Here is a 17,453-nt window from a genome sequence, read left to right on the forward strand (position 1 = left end):
AAAATTTAAATGAGATAAAATAAAGTAAATAACTAAAAAACTAAAATAAATTGAAACATGTTAAAACAAATTGAGTCAACCCCTCTAATCAATGCCAAAGGCTTCAGCGAATAAATATGTTTTAAGACTTTTAAATTCAGAAAGAGACGAGGCCTGCCTAACATGCAAGGGTAGATCATTCCACAACTTTGGAGCAACTACAGCAAAAGCACGATCACCTTTAAATTTATACTTAGTTTTTCGGTACCTTAAGGAGCTGCTGATTGGCGGACCTAAGGGAACGGGCAGGTGTATATGGGTGTAGTAGCTCCGAGTGGTGGTGGGGGGGGGGGGCCATTAAGAGATTTAAAAGCAAATAAGAGAATTTTAAAAACAATCCTAAAATGTACAGGTAGCCAGTGGAGTGAAATTCATTCATTCATTTCAAAAAGTGCAGTGAAAACGCACCAGACAAATTGGTGGAACTGAACGGGCCAATCACAATACTTTTATGCTGCAACCATCCCACACTGTAAAAAAAAATCCGTAAAAATACAGTACAATTTACTGTTTAAACGTGAAGGAATACATAGAAATGTACGTTTAAGGATATAAAGAACTATATTTAATGAGTTACAGTGAAAAGAAGTGCTTGGAAATAGGAATATAAACAGAAATTTAAATTTTTCCATTAACAGAAAATATCAGGTAATGATACAGAAAATATACTGTGAATAAACGGAATTTTCCGTTTTATAGCTGAAGGAAATATCCGTAAATAGTACAGAGAGTATACTGTAAATCTACAGAATTTTCCGTTTTATCATTTACAGTAAAGTCTGTCAGACTAACGTAAAAAACCAGAAAATGTACTGGCAGAAAATTACCAGGACATTTTCCGTTTTTCTACGGAATATTTTTTTTACAGTGCACATTTCTAGTGACGTGCATGTCAGTTTACGCCATAGATCACGGTGTAGGGTTTACAAAGGTTTTAATAATAATAATAATAATAATAATGTGTATGTGTTAGTCCCCATAGGGAAATTGCTCCTCTGCATTTAACCCATTCACCCAGTGGGCAGCCACCAATGCAGCGCCCGGGGAGCAGTGTGTAGGGGCGGTACCTTGCTCAGGGGTACCTCAGGGTAACCGCTCAGTGGAGTCGAACCCCCGACCTTCCAATCATGGGGCAACCACTCTACCTGCTGAGCTGCCCTTTGCAGGTGTAATGTAGCGAGGCATAGAGGGAGGTTAGCTCTTCAGTGGTTTCTATGAACGCCTCTGACCTCGGTTGCACTCGTGGTTTCATTCATTTCTGCCTGCTCCGTACACAACTGCTGGAAGTTTTAGAAACAAGGGTATTCATCAGTGAAGTGTTGAACCAAAACTCATAACACTGATCATTTAATCCAGAGCTGTTGGGGTTTGTCAGGTGTACGAGGAACAACTTCCAGTCAGACACACACTGAGGAATTCATCAAAAAGCTCCATTCTGTTCAACATTTCGGGGAAAGTTTCGAGTTTTACTGGCCTCAAGTTTAAAAATGTGAACAAATGCAAGCTTCAGGCTTTTTTTCCTCTTTTTTTTGGTCCTTCTTTAGCTCACAGCCCAGAAAAACGATGTGGCGCTGCTGGATAAGTCTCAGCTTAATTGATGTCTCTCCTACAGAGATACACATTTGGGTTATGTCTTTTTATTATTTCTTCATCTCGCCAACGAGTTCAGTCCAATTTTCTTGGATATCACGCCGTAACAATTAAAGGCTTTAACTTTAAAACTGGCAAATGAAGTAGAACGTGGCGCACTTATCACAAGACGCCCCGCTATCCTTTCTGCCAACTATCCGAGACAGGAAGAGAAGGGGAAAGGGAGAATATTTCTCCTTGGATAAAAGCGAGGAGAAAGTGGAGCTGAAACTTTTTCCGCACCATTTGATGTCTGAAAGCAGTGATGCAGCGATTGATTCATTAAACCGGAGCCGTAATGAGGAAAGAAATCATAATTCAAACTTACATTTTAAACAGGAAATATAATTGGAATTTTATACAGAGGAGTCCCTTTGTACAATTATGATTAAAGGAAAATTAATTGTATGAAAATGTCCTTATAGATACTGAAAATTAGATCTAGCAAAGCTCCAGCGACACGGACCTAATTCTAAAAATATTGTGTACAGGATCGATCATTTTTTCCCCCCTTGTCTTTCTCCTCTTTTTTTTTTTAAACATTTTTTATGAAGGTCCAAATCTAGCTGTGTTAATTTTATCTGAAATTAGAGTGAACCATGCAGGCGTGGAAGTTGAAATTAGCCTAAAGATGTTTCATTTACAAAGACAGAAACACTTTGTCAGCCGGCGATTGTTTCCCAGCATTATCTCTGCCTGCTTTTAATTGCTTTGGTGAGTGAAATTAACAGAATTAGAAAAATTGCCTCTCCCTTTTTCTACAAGCTTCTTTATTCACGGGTATTGTTGTGTGCTTTGTATAGATTATAGACTCCTTTTGTTACAGTATTGTAAATATATACGCCCCCAGTCACGGCTTTAGCTCCGAAACAATCCCTCTTGCTCGTTCGACACAACCTAATGAAAATTAATTTACAACCTGTCTGGATTGAGGGAGAAATGAAAGCGGGGGGGGGAAAAAAATCCTGGATTTTTTCTCTTGGTATTAATGTCAGGCTGATTCAGTTATTCCGAACCAATGTGCCCACCCTCCTTGACTTTCCAGGACATCGTCGTGTTTTCTCCCCTGGCGTTCGGCGGCATCTTCACCATTTCTGCCTCACTCTGCCGCTCGTAATCCTCTTAAAAGAAACGCTCGCCCCCGGTTAATAATTCTGTCGTGGCTACTTCTCGGGGACTGAGAACGAAGCGTGTCATCGGATGCAGACGAGCATTTCTGACGCTCACGGTTGAATGTGAGCATATTTCAGGGTTTGGAGCTCTTAACGTGCCGTTCAATCGTTCATCTTATAGTCAGAATATTATTAATGAAGCAATTTAAAAAAAAGTCACATTAAATCCATATTAACTCACTTCGTTTTTTGGATGTAATCTTCAAACGGGCTAAAATAGATCAAAAGTACTGTATAATTACTGTGGTCAGCAGGGATTATGAAACTGTAATTGATACAGATCAGCCCTGCACTAATCACTCTTTTAGCTGCAATTTTAGGTATACTGTAATTTGGCTTTAAGGTCCCCCTTGGCTTCTTGGCTATTAATCTTCTGGATTAGACCGTTCAGCGTGTCCAATTCTTGAAACCGTGTTTCAATGAGTCCAGTAAGTGGGGCTGGGGGGGCATATCTCTGTGTTTAGGGTATTTTCTTCCTTCCTGTCTACATACATCCGAACAACCGTACGGAGCCTGTTAAACATCATTTTAATTTCCACTTCTCCTGCAACTCTCGAGGCCCTCGGGAAGACGATGAAAGCCTCGGGGGGTGTTATTGTGTGACTGCAGACACATCTCCTGAGTGGTGTATTTTACAGACACACTTCAGGGCTTCTGTCACGCTTTGGCCAGCGAGGTAGGGGGTCACAGATCCAGTCTGAAGGAAATCCACTGAAAAATCGACCCATTTTGTTCTGCCGAGTAAGAAAAGTGTTCCTGGAAATAATTTTTCTCTATTCCGCTCATGTCCAGTACCATATTTTTTACTGAGTAACTCGTCTGTCTGATATTGATTGCTTTAGCTCCTCCCCCTTTAATGTGGCACTGTTTAAGTCTTTTAATTGGCTGCAGAGCTCAGCGCCAGTTAATTAGTTTCTATTACTTTTATTCATCTTATTTGAGCCCAACCAGCATATTTAAGCAGATGTTGTAGATTAGACTCGATGGACACATTCAGTTGTTGATTAGCCCTCTCCTCTTCCCCACAGGTTCTCTTGGGGATCTCGATGGCGGCGAGGAAAACACACCGGACAACCTGAGCCTATCGGGAGAGGAGGGCGGAGCCTCCGACCCAGACGATTCTGCAGAAGGCGACAGCTCCAGTCCGCCTCCGTACACACCATTGTACAACGAAGGTGAGAAGAAGAGTGAAACATTGAGCTCTAACGAGGATAGTAGTACAGACGTTGGTTTAGTGCGGTAACCATGCGCTTTTCAGTTGGTTTTCCCTTTTTTGCAAGGTCTAATTTCCAGTTTCTTTCATTTAAAATGCGAAAAAGAAAAACGAGCAGCAGCAATTAGTCTGAAACGTTTGATTTTTAAGCGATCTCTCTTTAAAACCAGCAGATGTTCATGCCCAGTGAAACAAAGAGCTCGGGACAAGTGACAAACTAGCATCGCTGCAAATGCAGTTAAGCCATTAGGACAGTTAATGTGTTCCAAAAGTCTTTCATGACAGGTAACCTACAAATGAATTATATTTGGAGAGCCATGCAGAGCTGCAGGCTGTGGTTCACGTGGACTTGTTTTACGTGCATGAAGATGGCGTTCTCAGCACTGACTCACACGCATCTGTTGTTGCTGCAGGTTGTTCAAATGATGGAGTGATTATATCTTTTTTCAGTGTAACATTAAAAAAAAGCTGCTGAATACTAATTTTCATTTGATACATTGTATCAAAGAGATATTATCTTAAGATCTACTTTCTATATTTTGATTCTAACCACATGTCTGTACCATAAATATGTGTCTAGCTTTAAAAATGGACTGAAGATTCCCTTAGTTAGCCTTTCAAAGACCTTCATGCACTAACACAGGGGAGTCCCTGATCCTGCCCATTCTACTTTACGGTGCAGAGACGTGGACGATGCTCAAACACGACCTGAGCAAGCTCGAAGTTTTCCAAATGCGTTGCCTTAGATGCATTCTCGGCGTTTCCCTTCACGACCGTCATTCGAATGACACCATCCTCACCAGCTGCGGCAGCCAACCGACGATCGGCGACCTAATCCAGCGCCGCCGACTCCGTTGGTTTGGCCACATTTGTCGAATGGACCCGATGGCCTACTCTGGTTGACCCGCCCCACCGATTGGAAGGTGCATCGAAATGCACCAAAGAAGACATGGATGAAACAAATCCAGGATGATTTGAAGGCCCTTCGACTTGACCTCGAGCAGGCAAGAACCATCGCCTTAGATCGAAAAGCGTGGAAGATAATCGTTGGTCAAGCAAGAGAACCTGCGGCACCTACAGCAGCGTACTGGTTGCGCGGCAGACCACCGCCGCTGGTCGCCCGCTAAGGACAAGAAGAAGAACACAGGGGAGTCAGCATCGGCCTGGCAAAGACTCCAATACGTAGTACTGCCCTGGACGTGACTGCAAAACGTAGAAGTGTATTATTCAAGAGATTTGTCTGTCGTACACACACAAGGTTTTTCCACAGATGCTACAAAGATAATCTGCTGTAGAACTTTCACTTTCTGCCAGCAGATCAGCTCTGCACACAAACACGTCATCGGCCTTAGCAAAGGTTGTAAAAAAATCTGTTCTCACTCATTTTTTAAAATATTTCTATCACATTTTCCACAATATCAGTGGCACACTTACAACATCCGTCAACAGCGAGCTCCTCTTGAAGTAAAATAATCCAGATATGCAGTTTACTGGCAGTTATTAGTGGTTATTAGCAGATTAATCTCTTCATCAAGCCGTTCTTTAATCGACTGACGTGTACCTGTTATCTGTCTGCAGACGTCACCCAGAGACAATGCAAAAACTCTGCGGCACCATTTGGAGGTTGCAGCTTTCCACACACGTGTCACTCTTTTATCTCTAATATGGATAACAGATAAAAAAGAAGAAGAAGAAGAATTCCGTTGGCTTCAGTGAGTCCGCCCCTGTCGTGCACCTCTTATCCCGAGCCTACCCCCCCGCCCCCGCCGTGTGATAGCAGAGTTTTTCAGTCATATTCTTTTGACTTATTCGAGATTTCACCAGCTGTGTTTTTTTAATCTCAAAAATTCCTGCTCTTGTGAAATTTTGGGGGCTGCGAGTGATAAGCGTCTGCTGGTTGGCTCGGTTTGATAAACCCATGGAAATTCTGTCAGGTGCTAATCGAGACGAGATTAGAGATTAGCTCCAAGACTGTGTGTGCGTGTGTGTGTGTGTGTTTGAATTGAGGGGTGGGTTATGTGTGTAATAGATTGTATAAGACGAAGATGAGGGAAGTCAGGCATACTGCACATGTGAGGAAGTTTGTCCATGGCAACCTTGCTTTGTGTACTTGTTTCTCTGTTTTTTTGCGTGTTTTTTAACCCCTGCGTGCGCACACACACACACACACCTTCCCTCTCCATCACACTGTTGATTTACTCCTCTCTCTCTTCTCTGGGGTTCCTCAGTTGCCCAGCGCTGCCATTATCAGTTCTCTGTAAATCAGCCATGTTTGACGAACCTGCTCTTTCAACCTGGGATCAATACCAGGTCGTTATCTGGCCAGCGCTGGCTAATAAAGGCAGGGCCTCTTATCCACCATCTGGAAGAGAGCGAGAGAGAGAGAAAGACACACACAGACACACACACACTGGCGATAACCGCCCTGATAACTTTAGCAAGAAAAACACATTCTAGCAGTAACAGGACCGAGCACTCTGTCTTTTCAACCTGACAGCCAGAGCCAGTAATATTAATGCTGATACAAAGAAGCGCTGCACACAGACACACTTGAGCATCTGTTTGGTACGTTTCTCTCAGTTGTGGTGATTTTTTTTCCCCTTTCCCTCCTCTCTCTTCTCAGAATTGCTCTACAGTTGCAGCGACCCACAGAAACGAGCAAAGTTCCTTTTTTCATAACAAGGCAATCATTTTTATACATCACAGGAAGCCCGATAACATCCACTTCTGGGCTGATAAGGAAGTAATGTTACCTCCTTTTGACCTCTAATTGTCATGCCCTCATTTGAGCCAATCAGAAGGATTTTTGTAAACTGTTTTTTTTTTCTTCTCTTCTTTTCATCAGAATCTGATTAGCGCCGATAGAGAAAAGTGTGTGTGATGCATAAACGGACGTAACGGAGGCGGCGTTCTCCTCTGGTTTCGTTTTGAGGAACGGCTCGGGGCGTTTACAAAAACGAACTTTCAAAGGATTGAAAATATTTTCACATAAAGATAAAGTTGATCGATGCGTGTCAAACAGACAGAAAGGAAACGAGCATGTGAATGTCACTTTTTGTGTTTTCATACACTTCCTCCTTTCCTTTCTTTTTTTATTTTGAAGGGAAGTTCTGCACTTCCTGCTGTTGTCTTTTTTCTCCTTCTTTTCTGATCTTTTCTGCTTCCGTTTGAAGCAGCTTTGGGAGTTTTTCTGGATTACTGAGTTTTTAGCAGCGGTTCTGTTTCGACACACAAATCTTTACATCATGAGGATGTGCTGCTTCCCAGCTCCACCTCCCTGTGGATGCATGGACGTGGATGACTACAGTGTTTACGTTTAGTTGAAAAGACATGAGAGGACCTCTGATAGCACTTAGCTTTTAACATACTGCTTCATGCACTGTGCTTCCACTCCAGGACTTTTATCTATTTATTTTTAATGTCTCATAAACATTTAAATTGATTTAAAATGTTCTGAGGGACAAATTTAGTCTAGATTACTTCTGATTGGATCACGTCCAAACTCCTCCCACCTTTCTACACAACTTGTCTCTCCAGAATATTTTCATCTTTCATCATATTTTCATTCACTTTAGTTTTTATTTAGTTTTTGTTGAGGGGGAAGAAAGTCGCTGACAAAAATGATGACAAAGAGTTTTGATCAAAGATATCAACACTGTTTAGAAGGATTGAGAAAATTAAATCGAAGCTCGAGGAACAACAACACACTTTCAAGAGTAGCCCACGTTACCATCTGCGGTGCATGTCTTTGACACTGCCCCCTGGTGTGGACTGTTTTTTATTTTTTTAGCTGCAACCTCAATGCCGTCTGTAGGAGATTAGCTTCAGTGTAATTCAAGCATGTGTAAATAAGTTGCTCTTTATGTGGGAACTTCCTATTTCTGTCTCTGTACGTGCGTTATTGATCGTCTTCGGAGGAGTGCTGGCGTGCAGCAGCTCTGTGGACGGACGGCTGCAGCTGCTGCTTTCTCAGGACGCTTTCATTCCTTGCACCAACACGGAGACTGTCTGAGTGCATAAGTTGGACCTTAAACACGAGGGGAGGATGTGTCAATAAACAGGCGACACCATTATAATTATGGCTGAGACAGAGAAGACTGTAGAAGTTAGGAGGCGAGGGATTGTTGGGTGACTTTGCCCTGCAGGTGTGACAGAGGAAGTTCAGCTTATCAGATTGATGGAGACTGTCTCGCTGTTGGGGGGGAGAGAGGTGGGAGGGGAGGTAGGAGGGAGGGGAGAGAGGGGGGGGTTGGCAGAAAAGTGTCTGTCGACTCCTCCTGATACCTGCCTCCCTGTCTGAGATGATATGGGAGATAATATTGATAATATTAAACGCAATAACTGTGTCTCCAGCTCCCCTCCCTCGCTTCAGCCCCTGCAGGATAAAATCAATGTGCCATTCAATGTGATTTATAGCTGAAAATAATGGCACTGTTTAGGCGGGGGTGTGAGTGGGGGAGGGGGACGCGGCGTGTGTATGTGTGTGTGTGTACAGTATGTCTTGGCTGAGTGTTTGCGTGTGGATATGGTTGAAAGGTGGACGTGACGTGAAACTGGATGTGCATCCTGTGTGTGTGTGTGTGTGTGGATTTATTTGACGGTGCACATCCACCCAGCCTCTCAACTGTTACATTAATAATGGCGGCGTGTGAGGGCATCACGTGGTCACGAGGCGTTTATGGCTGGTATCGATCGGGCGCTATCGCTGTTTATCGGAGCGGGAATGCAAGGGTAAACACGGCCTTTGTGCAGACAGCTGAGGCGTTATCGGGGTGGAGGGTGAAGACGGGGCGGGATTTGGGGAAGGGGAAAGAGATAGGAAAGGAGAGGAGAGAATGAGGAAGGAGGAAAAGGAGCCGTGAGGACGACGATTCAAAACGTGCAGTCGAGGGGAAGCTTCGTTAAAGCTTTGTGCTCTTCCAGTTAAATCACACTGGGAGAAGTTGAGCTGAAGCAAAAGCAGAACTTGGGAGGATTTTGTGTTTGTTAACCATGCACACGCAGAATAAAATACATTTTTAAAATTGTAAAGGTAGCGTTCAAAATACTCTACGTTTATTTCAGCATTAAAAATAGAAGTAAGAGCCACTTGGCGAGGGGTGTTCCAGTACCCACTTGTTTAGTCATACAGAAACCAGACCAGTAAGAAAAAACCCAGAGTGGGGGGTTTGCCGCAAGCAGGATTACTCAGTGGGCTCGGTCACTTTGGAACTTTTATCAAACCAATTTCCCTGAACATGCGTTAATAAATGGAAATAATCTATGACTAATCGATGCATAATCTCTTCGTGAGAATATTTTAATTTTACAAATTCAGAATCATTCGTTTCTTTCGTGTTCTAGAAAGATCGGCCAGCTTCAATCACTTTGCACATCATCGTGAATGAACGGGGCTCTCTCGAACAGGTGCTTTGTAATGAATTTAAACTGAACTGAATATTGAGATGTTTGCGATCTGGTTCCATGCAGTCAGCTTTTGAGTCACTCTAACCCTTGGCCTGATGATGGTGTAAGAGCAGAGAGCAAGAAGAGAAAGATCTTCAGGTCAGATAGTCTGAAGAGCTGTGATGTAACTATTAATCTAATCTAACTAATCACGAGTCCCGTTAAGAAGAAGGGACCGAGCGGCCCGATGAACTGCCCGATACTGGCTGCACAGGCAAAGTTCAGGGTTCACATATCTCTGGATAAACACACACACATATGCAGATACTCGTATTGAAGCATGCACACACACACACCACCTGCAGAAGCGCACATCTTTGATCAGTGAGCAGGAGGCTGTGTAATCAGCTTGATCAATGGCAGGGATATCAGCAGTGATTACAGGAACACAGCCAGCCTCAGTCTCTGCTGAGGGTGACAGGCCTGCGGGAGGAGATGGAAAGATAGAGGAGGAAAAGAGGAGCACATAAGACGGAGACCCACCTACGTTCAGCGAAAGAGAAGCGGAGGGAAGGGTGGATGAGGAGGAAATGGAAAAGCTGCCGGGAGAAGATTTGGGAGAGCGAGAAAAGTAGCAGCGATGAAGGTGAAGATGTTGAGTCTTTGATTCTCCTGAGTTGTAATGAAAATCAAAGGGTCCATCTCTGCATGGCGAGGGGTTGTGTTACACGGCGAGGGAGGCCTTTGATCAGCAGACGGGAACAACGGCTTCCAGACATACGTACACACACACACAGGTTTCAATCAGGGTGTTTGTTTTAATCGCTAGTCTTTCTGTTGTGCGTCTAGAGCCCAGAACGCAGGACTCGGGAGGAGGTCCGGATGATAAAGACGTGGAAGGGGAGGAGCCTGCGTCGACGCACAGCGGAGCAGAGGAGGAAGAGGAAAGGGAGGAAGAGCAGGAGGTTTTACATTGGAGGGGTCCAGGTCAGTACACTTGCAAGATTTCCATCACTGAGTTGCAACAGAGCTGTGAACTCTTGGTCTGACGAGTCCTGTTGGTTTTCTTCAGTTAGATAAACATCGGAGGTTTCAACCAATCAGATCACTCAAAAAAAATCTTATTTGCTTCAGAAATGACAGTAACTTTCACAGTTATTCTTCGCTTTCAAATTCAGTCGCGCTAATGTGCAATAAATGAAACGAGCCTTTTTCACAGAAAGCGTTTTGATATGTGACAGGATTCGGTGGCGCACAGCAATGGCTGCTGTTTCCTACGATGACAGTAACATGATGAATCATTAATTCAATTTGGAGGAAAACCCACCTGACACCAGAGACCGGCCAGTGCTAACAAAGCTTTATGGGGAGAAAAATAAACCAGTATAATCGACATATTCCTCAGAGCTCAGCTGGTAATCAGCTGGCCTATTATCGCAGTAATGTCCTTGGTCGTTGTGTCCTTGGGCAAGACACTTCACCCGTTGCCTACTGGTGGTGGACAGAGGGCCCCAGGGTGGCTGTGGCTACAATGTAGCTACCATCACCAGTGTGTGAATGGGTGGATGACTGGTTGTGTAAAGCGCTTTGGGGTCCTTAGGGACTAGAAAAAGCGCTTTACAAATACATTTACTATTTACCATCTGTAATCCTGCTGAGTTACAGCTGACTAACACGGACCTTAAAGACATTTCAGAAACAGGAACAATTCTTTGTTTCATAATAACACATAGAAAGATCAGAACAGGCCAACAGCGACCGGAGGTGTCAGTCTCACACCTACAGATACTGTAAATGTGTGTCTGTAGTAGGGATGGATATCATTTAGGTTTTATCCGATACCGGTGCCAAACCGGTACTTTTGAAACGGTGCCGGTGCTTAAAAGGTGCTCAAACCGGTGCTTAAAGAATGGAGAACACAAAATTGGTCCAAAAACCTCTCATGTTCAGCTGTTTTTTTGTAAAAAGATAACAATGTTAGCCTTTTCTGCAGCTATGGGGCATATATGGTATCACTCTTGGCTGGAAGCAGCTTAAACAATGGAAAAACACAAATTTTGTCCAAAAACCTCTCATGTTTAACTGTTTTCCACTTTTTCTTTGGTCATTTTAGCCTTTTTGTCCAGGGTGAAGGGAGTATCTGCCATCAAACAAGAAGACAGCCGCATGTAGCTATGATGATGTTTGCTAGTTCACCTTACATGCATTAATGTAATAACGTGGTTAGCCTACTCAACGTAAATAACACACGAACAACATTAAGCTACTCACGCAGAGAAGAACGGCTGCTGCTGCCATCATCATCCGTCATCATTTCTGCTACACTGGCAGGGCTAGGGGCCAGGACTCTACTCTTCGGGTTTTTGGGGGATGTTGCTAACTCCGTGTCCGATAACAGGCACCACACCTGCAGTAGATGTGCTCGGTGTGAGGTCTCGCAGCAAGCTATCAAATACGGCGCATTTCTCGGCTTTAAAAAAGAACGCTATGCGTCGCCAGGTGTTTCATCAGATTCGAGGTGTTACCTCCTTTGACAGTATCACAGTATCAGCTTAAAGCACTTGTTGCAGCTGCTGAGTTTGCATCTTTTGCTGTGAATTACAGCCAGACTTTTGACTGCTTCGCCTTGGGCATTTTTAATCTGTAGTTCTGCTCTAAAAGAACGTACGTACCTGGACCCGCCTACTATCCTCGGAAATGTAAAATGATTGGCTAGAATCTAAAGCGTATCATTCCATACCAGTTGGTGGCGGTAATGCACCTTTCAGTTGTTTGCCAACCGCCAATACAAATGTAAGGAAGAAGAAAGTATCACAGCTCAGGAAAAAAAGCGCCGAAATAAAGCACCAAAATGTGCGCTGCTTTTCGGTCTGGTTACTACCGTTTATGTCAGAACCGGTGCCATCATGGCACCGGATACCGGTACCCATCCCTAGTCTGTAGTTGTTTTTAGTTGGTTCAAAATTAGTCTGGGGTGCTTTTTATTCCATCGATTGACAGCAACATTACGTCTGCGACGCTAAAGTGAGGAAATCCGAAGTTGTTGTGGACTTTTTAAAAAAGCTGCGACACCACAAGCGTCCCCGTTTGTCAGTGCTGGTAAGGTTAGACAGATGAAGTGATCGTCACTGCAGAAACAGTTTCATAGAGATCAAAATGAATGTAATTCGATGGCTTTCTAATAGGGCAGGGCACATAGAGGTGTGGTCGTTTCTGCCTGTTGGTAGGTGGACAACATGATGATGTCATAGTATCTGATTCAGGGCCTAAGCTGTACCTGTGAGCCCAGTTTGGCTGCTCCTGATGGTGCAGGAGGAGTTTGTGGGCAGATATTATAATAAGATATTACAGCGTGGTGCAAAAACACTCTGGTTTGGTCTTGAATGAATTCTTTTCTTACTCACCAGCTTGGATTTTAATAAAGATTAAAGTTGGCTTTAAAAGCACGGCTGCTTTGATTGGCCAGTCCTGGTGACCTCCAACGTCATACTGAGAAACTCCAACCAACTAACCATCATTTGAGCTCTTCACGTGTTCACGAGGGGATCTTTAGTCACTTGTCGCAAGGCTCTTTCAGGGTCCATTGTGTTGTTCTGCAGGGGAGATGTGGATGTGACAGGCCGGGGGAAAATTTATTCAAGTCGTAACAAAAACACACACACACGGCTAAGAGAAGATAACAAGTAAATCGCCATAATTTTATTATTTATTTCCCCTCTTATCGAGGTTTGTTTGGTTATTTATTTCTCTCTGTCCGTTGTCTTCAATGAGTTAAACAATGCAAGAAGATTACCACACTATCTCGCATTATTTCCTTTTCAAGCTGCACACGTTTTATGTACGTTTGTGCATGTAGTGCCGAGTGTGTGTTTACGGGTGTGTTTGTGCGTGCGTTTTAATTCCTCTGCTGGGGGAAGAGAGGATGTGTTCATTATCGTCCTGTCCCAGCCTTGTCCCTTTAACAGTAATTGGAGCGATATTAATTGCAGCGTGGTGGCTGGTTGATGGTAGCGCCATGATGCTGCACTGATACGGCCCTTCTTTCTTTCTTTCTTCTTTTTTTTTCTCTCTTCCTCTCCTCCTCACAAACTAACTGCCGGGTGAGTAAGACGGGGGAGGGAGGGGGTGAGGAGGAGGGGTTGGGTGAGAGAGTAAGGGAGAGAGATAGCCCCTCTATCAGCTCCGGAGCAGGCGCTGTCTTTATCAGGAGCACGATTGGCAAAAAGGAAACTTTGACCGGTCTGAATTTTTCTCTTATCGTCAAGCCCCCCTCCCCTCCCCCTTCCTCCTCCTCCTCCTCTCCACCTCCCCTTCCTCCCTCCCTCCATCCATCCACCTTCCCTTCCTAGGGTCTCTCCATCACCACTAGTCCCTCCTTCCTCTCCATTCTCCACCTCCTGGGGAGCGTGCATCTCTCACTCTGTTCCCTCCATCTTTTCATTGTTTCTTCTTCTTCTTTGTCTTGCATGTCACGGCCGGACCGGAGTCGCCGTCAAGCGCTGCTCCTGTTCGTATGAAACATTCGCCATGTATGTGACATGGGATGCTGAGAAGAGGTGTGTGCGTGGAAATCAACAGGGGTTTAGGCATTCCACTTGTTCCTCCCAGTTTTACCTTTTAGACATTCCAGGAACCGGAAGCTTTTAATCGGACACTTTAGCTGCTTTAGTTGGTCCAGTTGTGTCGCTGAGCATAAGATTATTTCTACATAAAATGGGTATTTATGAAGTTTTAAATTGGCTCATGTCATAATGCAAATAAAAAATGAGTCACTTTTGCAAATATGAGGTATTTGGCAAAGACGTTTGGTTTGCAGCGCTGTGATGATTCTTCAGCAGAGCTGTGAAGTCTTTAAACCTCTCTGTGGATAAAAACACCTGTTAGCATTGAGTAACATGCTATCTTACACTTTACACTTTGGGAACTTACAAACTTGTAACCATTTTCTTACTTTTCTAAAAGTTCATCTAGAAACAATCAACAGCATCGATCAGTCGTTGGCATTCTGAAGGCAGAGCTAAGAAATGTAGGATTGTTACTCGGAAATTTAGGCAGTTGTTTTTATCACGCCTAATCTCCAAATCATTTGTGAAACTGGATTATCGACTGTTTTGTAAAACATATTGTGCCAAACACTCATTTTACACTAGAGGTGGGAATCACCATACATCCCACGATACGATATTATCACAATACTTAACGCACGATACGATATTATTGCAATTTTTAAAATATTTTGTGATATTCAGATTCTGTACATAAAGGTAAACTTTATCAATATTCATTTTATCTAATATCAAAGTCTCACACTCAGTCTTTCTCTCATTTCAGTTTGATTGTTGACAAACTGAACGGTTTGTATTACAGTCTAGTCCAACTTAACTGAATCAACCATCTGGTACAATTATAGCTATTCTGAACTATGCAGTTTATGAAAACTATGCAGCCCCTTCAGCAACTGAAGAATTTGAAATAATATATAATATAATATATAATATATAATATATATAATATATACAAAATATAATTTTACATTAAATAAAAAAGTTTTAAACTTAATTAAAATAAAACATGTCTTAAATTAAAATAAGTAAACTGTCATGTTTGGACAGTGAAGGAATGTCAGGATTCTTGCTCAGAAAAAGGATCAACATGCTCTGAAGTCAGAGCAAAAATTTGTAACAAAATATCAATTTCTGCTGTCCCTGTATCGATACATTATTAGCAAACAAAATATCACGATGCTACAAAGTATCGATTTTTTCCCCCACCCCTATTTTACACATCAAATCACATTACAGGACCTGGAAAAAGGGCTGTACCCTTTAAAACAGACACACACACACTTTGACATAATGTTTTTCCCTTACCCTAACCATCAGAGATGAATGCCTAATCCTAAACATAACCTAATTGTAACCCTGACACTAAAACCACATTTTGTGGAGACTGGGATTTTGCCCCCATAAGGGCTGTCGTCCCCACAAGCATAGTAAACTTCCAATTTTTGGTCTCCACAAAGATATGTAAACATTTGTCCTTCCTGTCAGCTGACCTCTGACCCCTTCCAGTTTTTCTTTATGTCCTTTTTTGTCCCACAACATTGTGATCCTGCTCTTATCTCAGCTCAGAGTGGGCCCCATCCTTATAGCTCCACATATAGCGCCCTGACAGTAAGTTATATATCAGTGCCAGTCTGTTATGCAGTCTTGTGTTTAATTTCATTGAATATTAATCTGCTAATTATATTTGGAAGCTAAAAAAAGATGAATTCTTCTTGTCTGAAATACAGTAATTCCTAGATATGAAAATTTTAATTTCCCTTTTCGCACACATTCTGTGAACTAAACCTTGGGATAATAATCTCTTAATTTATTCAAACATTTTATTCAAATCAGTCTTTGTTGCGGTCATTACTATTGTTCCCACAGACCGATATTAACATACAAAACAGAGAAAACAACAACAGAAGATTTCCATTCATCCTCCGTGCCTGCTTAGAGATAATACAGTTCATTACTGGACACAACATTTTTCACTCCACATATTTGACACAGTCTTCTCGGTGTGTAATGACTTGTTTATATGTCAATCTGAATAAATTCCTTAGTCATAGATGATAGTCGAGCCGCTTCTTTTTGTGTTTCGCTCTTTTCATTTTTAGCTGTTTTTGCCAACAGCGGCTATCAAACCGTTGGCTTTGTGGCTTCTATTGATATGGAAAAAAAAAATTAAAGAGATGATAACTGGGAATGGATTAGAGGCTTCAGCAATTTGCCATTTCTTTTCGTCTTAAAACAATCAAGATGATGTCTCTGTGCATGCATGTGTGTGTGTGTCCTCAACCATTTTGATGAGGGTGGTGGTGGCATGGTGTCTAGGAGAAGTCTAGGTGGGAGCTGCTTCCTATCAGGGATGGTATGATATGCTAAAGCCGCCTTTTTAATCTACAGTGTGTCCATACTGCATGATATGCAAAATAAATTATGAAGAGAAGAAAAAAACTATCATTTGAGTGACCTTGCAGGCTGGAGGGTTTGATATTTTCTCCCTCACTGCTTAAAATTCTTGATATGCAAATGGATGTCACAGTAATCCCTTGTCATTCGCTAGCTGGCTGGTGTTCCCCACACATTCCCACTCGCCATGCTGTATATAAACCCATTGTCACTGGGCAAGGGGAGCATATTGCAAAAGTTTGATGTGTTATATATGATGGATGATGGACGAAATAACTGAAATGGACTTTAAACGTCTTTCCTGTCATAGAAACATCATGCCAGGATCCTCCGTGTACCCGCTGGTGCCCAATAAACCGAGTGACTGTGAGCTGAGAGTCTAAAGTTAATTAACAAATCAATTATTGAGAGAAAACTCATTTCAGTTATTGTGAAAGTCAACTCATTGTTTAGTTGAGTTTATTAAAAAAAACACCTAACTGGCTAAATGGCAGAGTAATAAATTAGAAAATACATTTTTGTACCTTGAAGCGTTTTCTCCCTACGGTCAGGTTGCCATCGGTCTACAGCTGCAGCAAACAATCAGCTCATTGCTTTGATTGTTTTCTGAATTAAATGTTTCATCTGTAAAAGGCCAGAAAATGTGAGTCATAGTTTAACAAGGCTCCCAAATACTTGGAAATGTAAGAAAATTACAACTCGGCGTGTGATGAAGTTAATACCTAACCCTGCCCCCAACCACAAAGGTTCACTGTCACTTAAGACTAGGGCTGCCACGATTACTCGACTAGTCACGATTACGTCGACTATCAAAATCGTCGCCGACTGATTTAATAGTCGACGCGTCGTTTGAAGCTTTGTAAGATCACAAAAGACGCAGGAATAAGTAGTAGGATTTAAGAGTGTAATAACGGACTGAAACAGAAGGTGGCAGCACTGCATGTACAAGGATGCCAGCTGCCATTAAACCCCGAAGAAGAAGAAGAAGCAGCCCAGCTCAGTTTCCAACAATGGCAGCATCTAGTTAGTTTTAATATTGCTCTTATTATTCTTTCT

At 42.6% G+C, this 17,453-nt stretch overlaps 1 protein-coding gene and 1 long non-coding RNA gene across 3 annotated transcripts in view; both read left to right on the forward strand.

The window, feature by feature from the left end:
• The window catches only part of LOC146513476 (uncharacterized), a 34,030-nt gene extending 30,293 nt beyond the window's left edge, over positions 1-3,737 (forward strand). For both annotated transcript variants that reach the window (XR_014874965.1, XR_014874966.1), the window contains one exon: positions 26-3,737. This is a non-coding gene — a long non-coding RNA (uncharacterized LOC146513476). The remainder of the gene's footprint in view (positions 1-25) is intronic.
• Positions 1-17,453, forward strand: part of zfpm1 (zinc finger protein, FOG family member 1) — a 128,474-nt gene that overhangs the window by 51,389 nt on the left and 59,632 nt on the right. The window contains exons 2-3 of the mRNA XM_085165579.1: positions 3,869-4,015; positions 10,288-10,425. Of these exons, the coding sequence (XP_085021705.1) occupies positions 3,869-4,015; positions 10,288-10,425 (285 nt within the window). The remainder of the gene's footprint in view (positions 1-3,868; positions 4,016-10,287; positions 10,426-17,453) is intronic.

This window comes from Neolamprologus multifasciatus, chromosome 7 (genome assembly GCF_963576455.1).
Source record: "Neolamprologus multifasciatus chromosome 7, fNeoMul1.2, whole genome shotgun sequence".
NCBI classification, from domain to species: Eukaryota; Metazoa; Chordata; class Actinopteri; order Cichliformes; family Cichlidae; genus Neolamprologus; species Neolamprologus multifasciatus.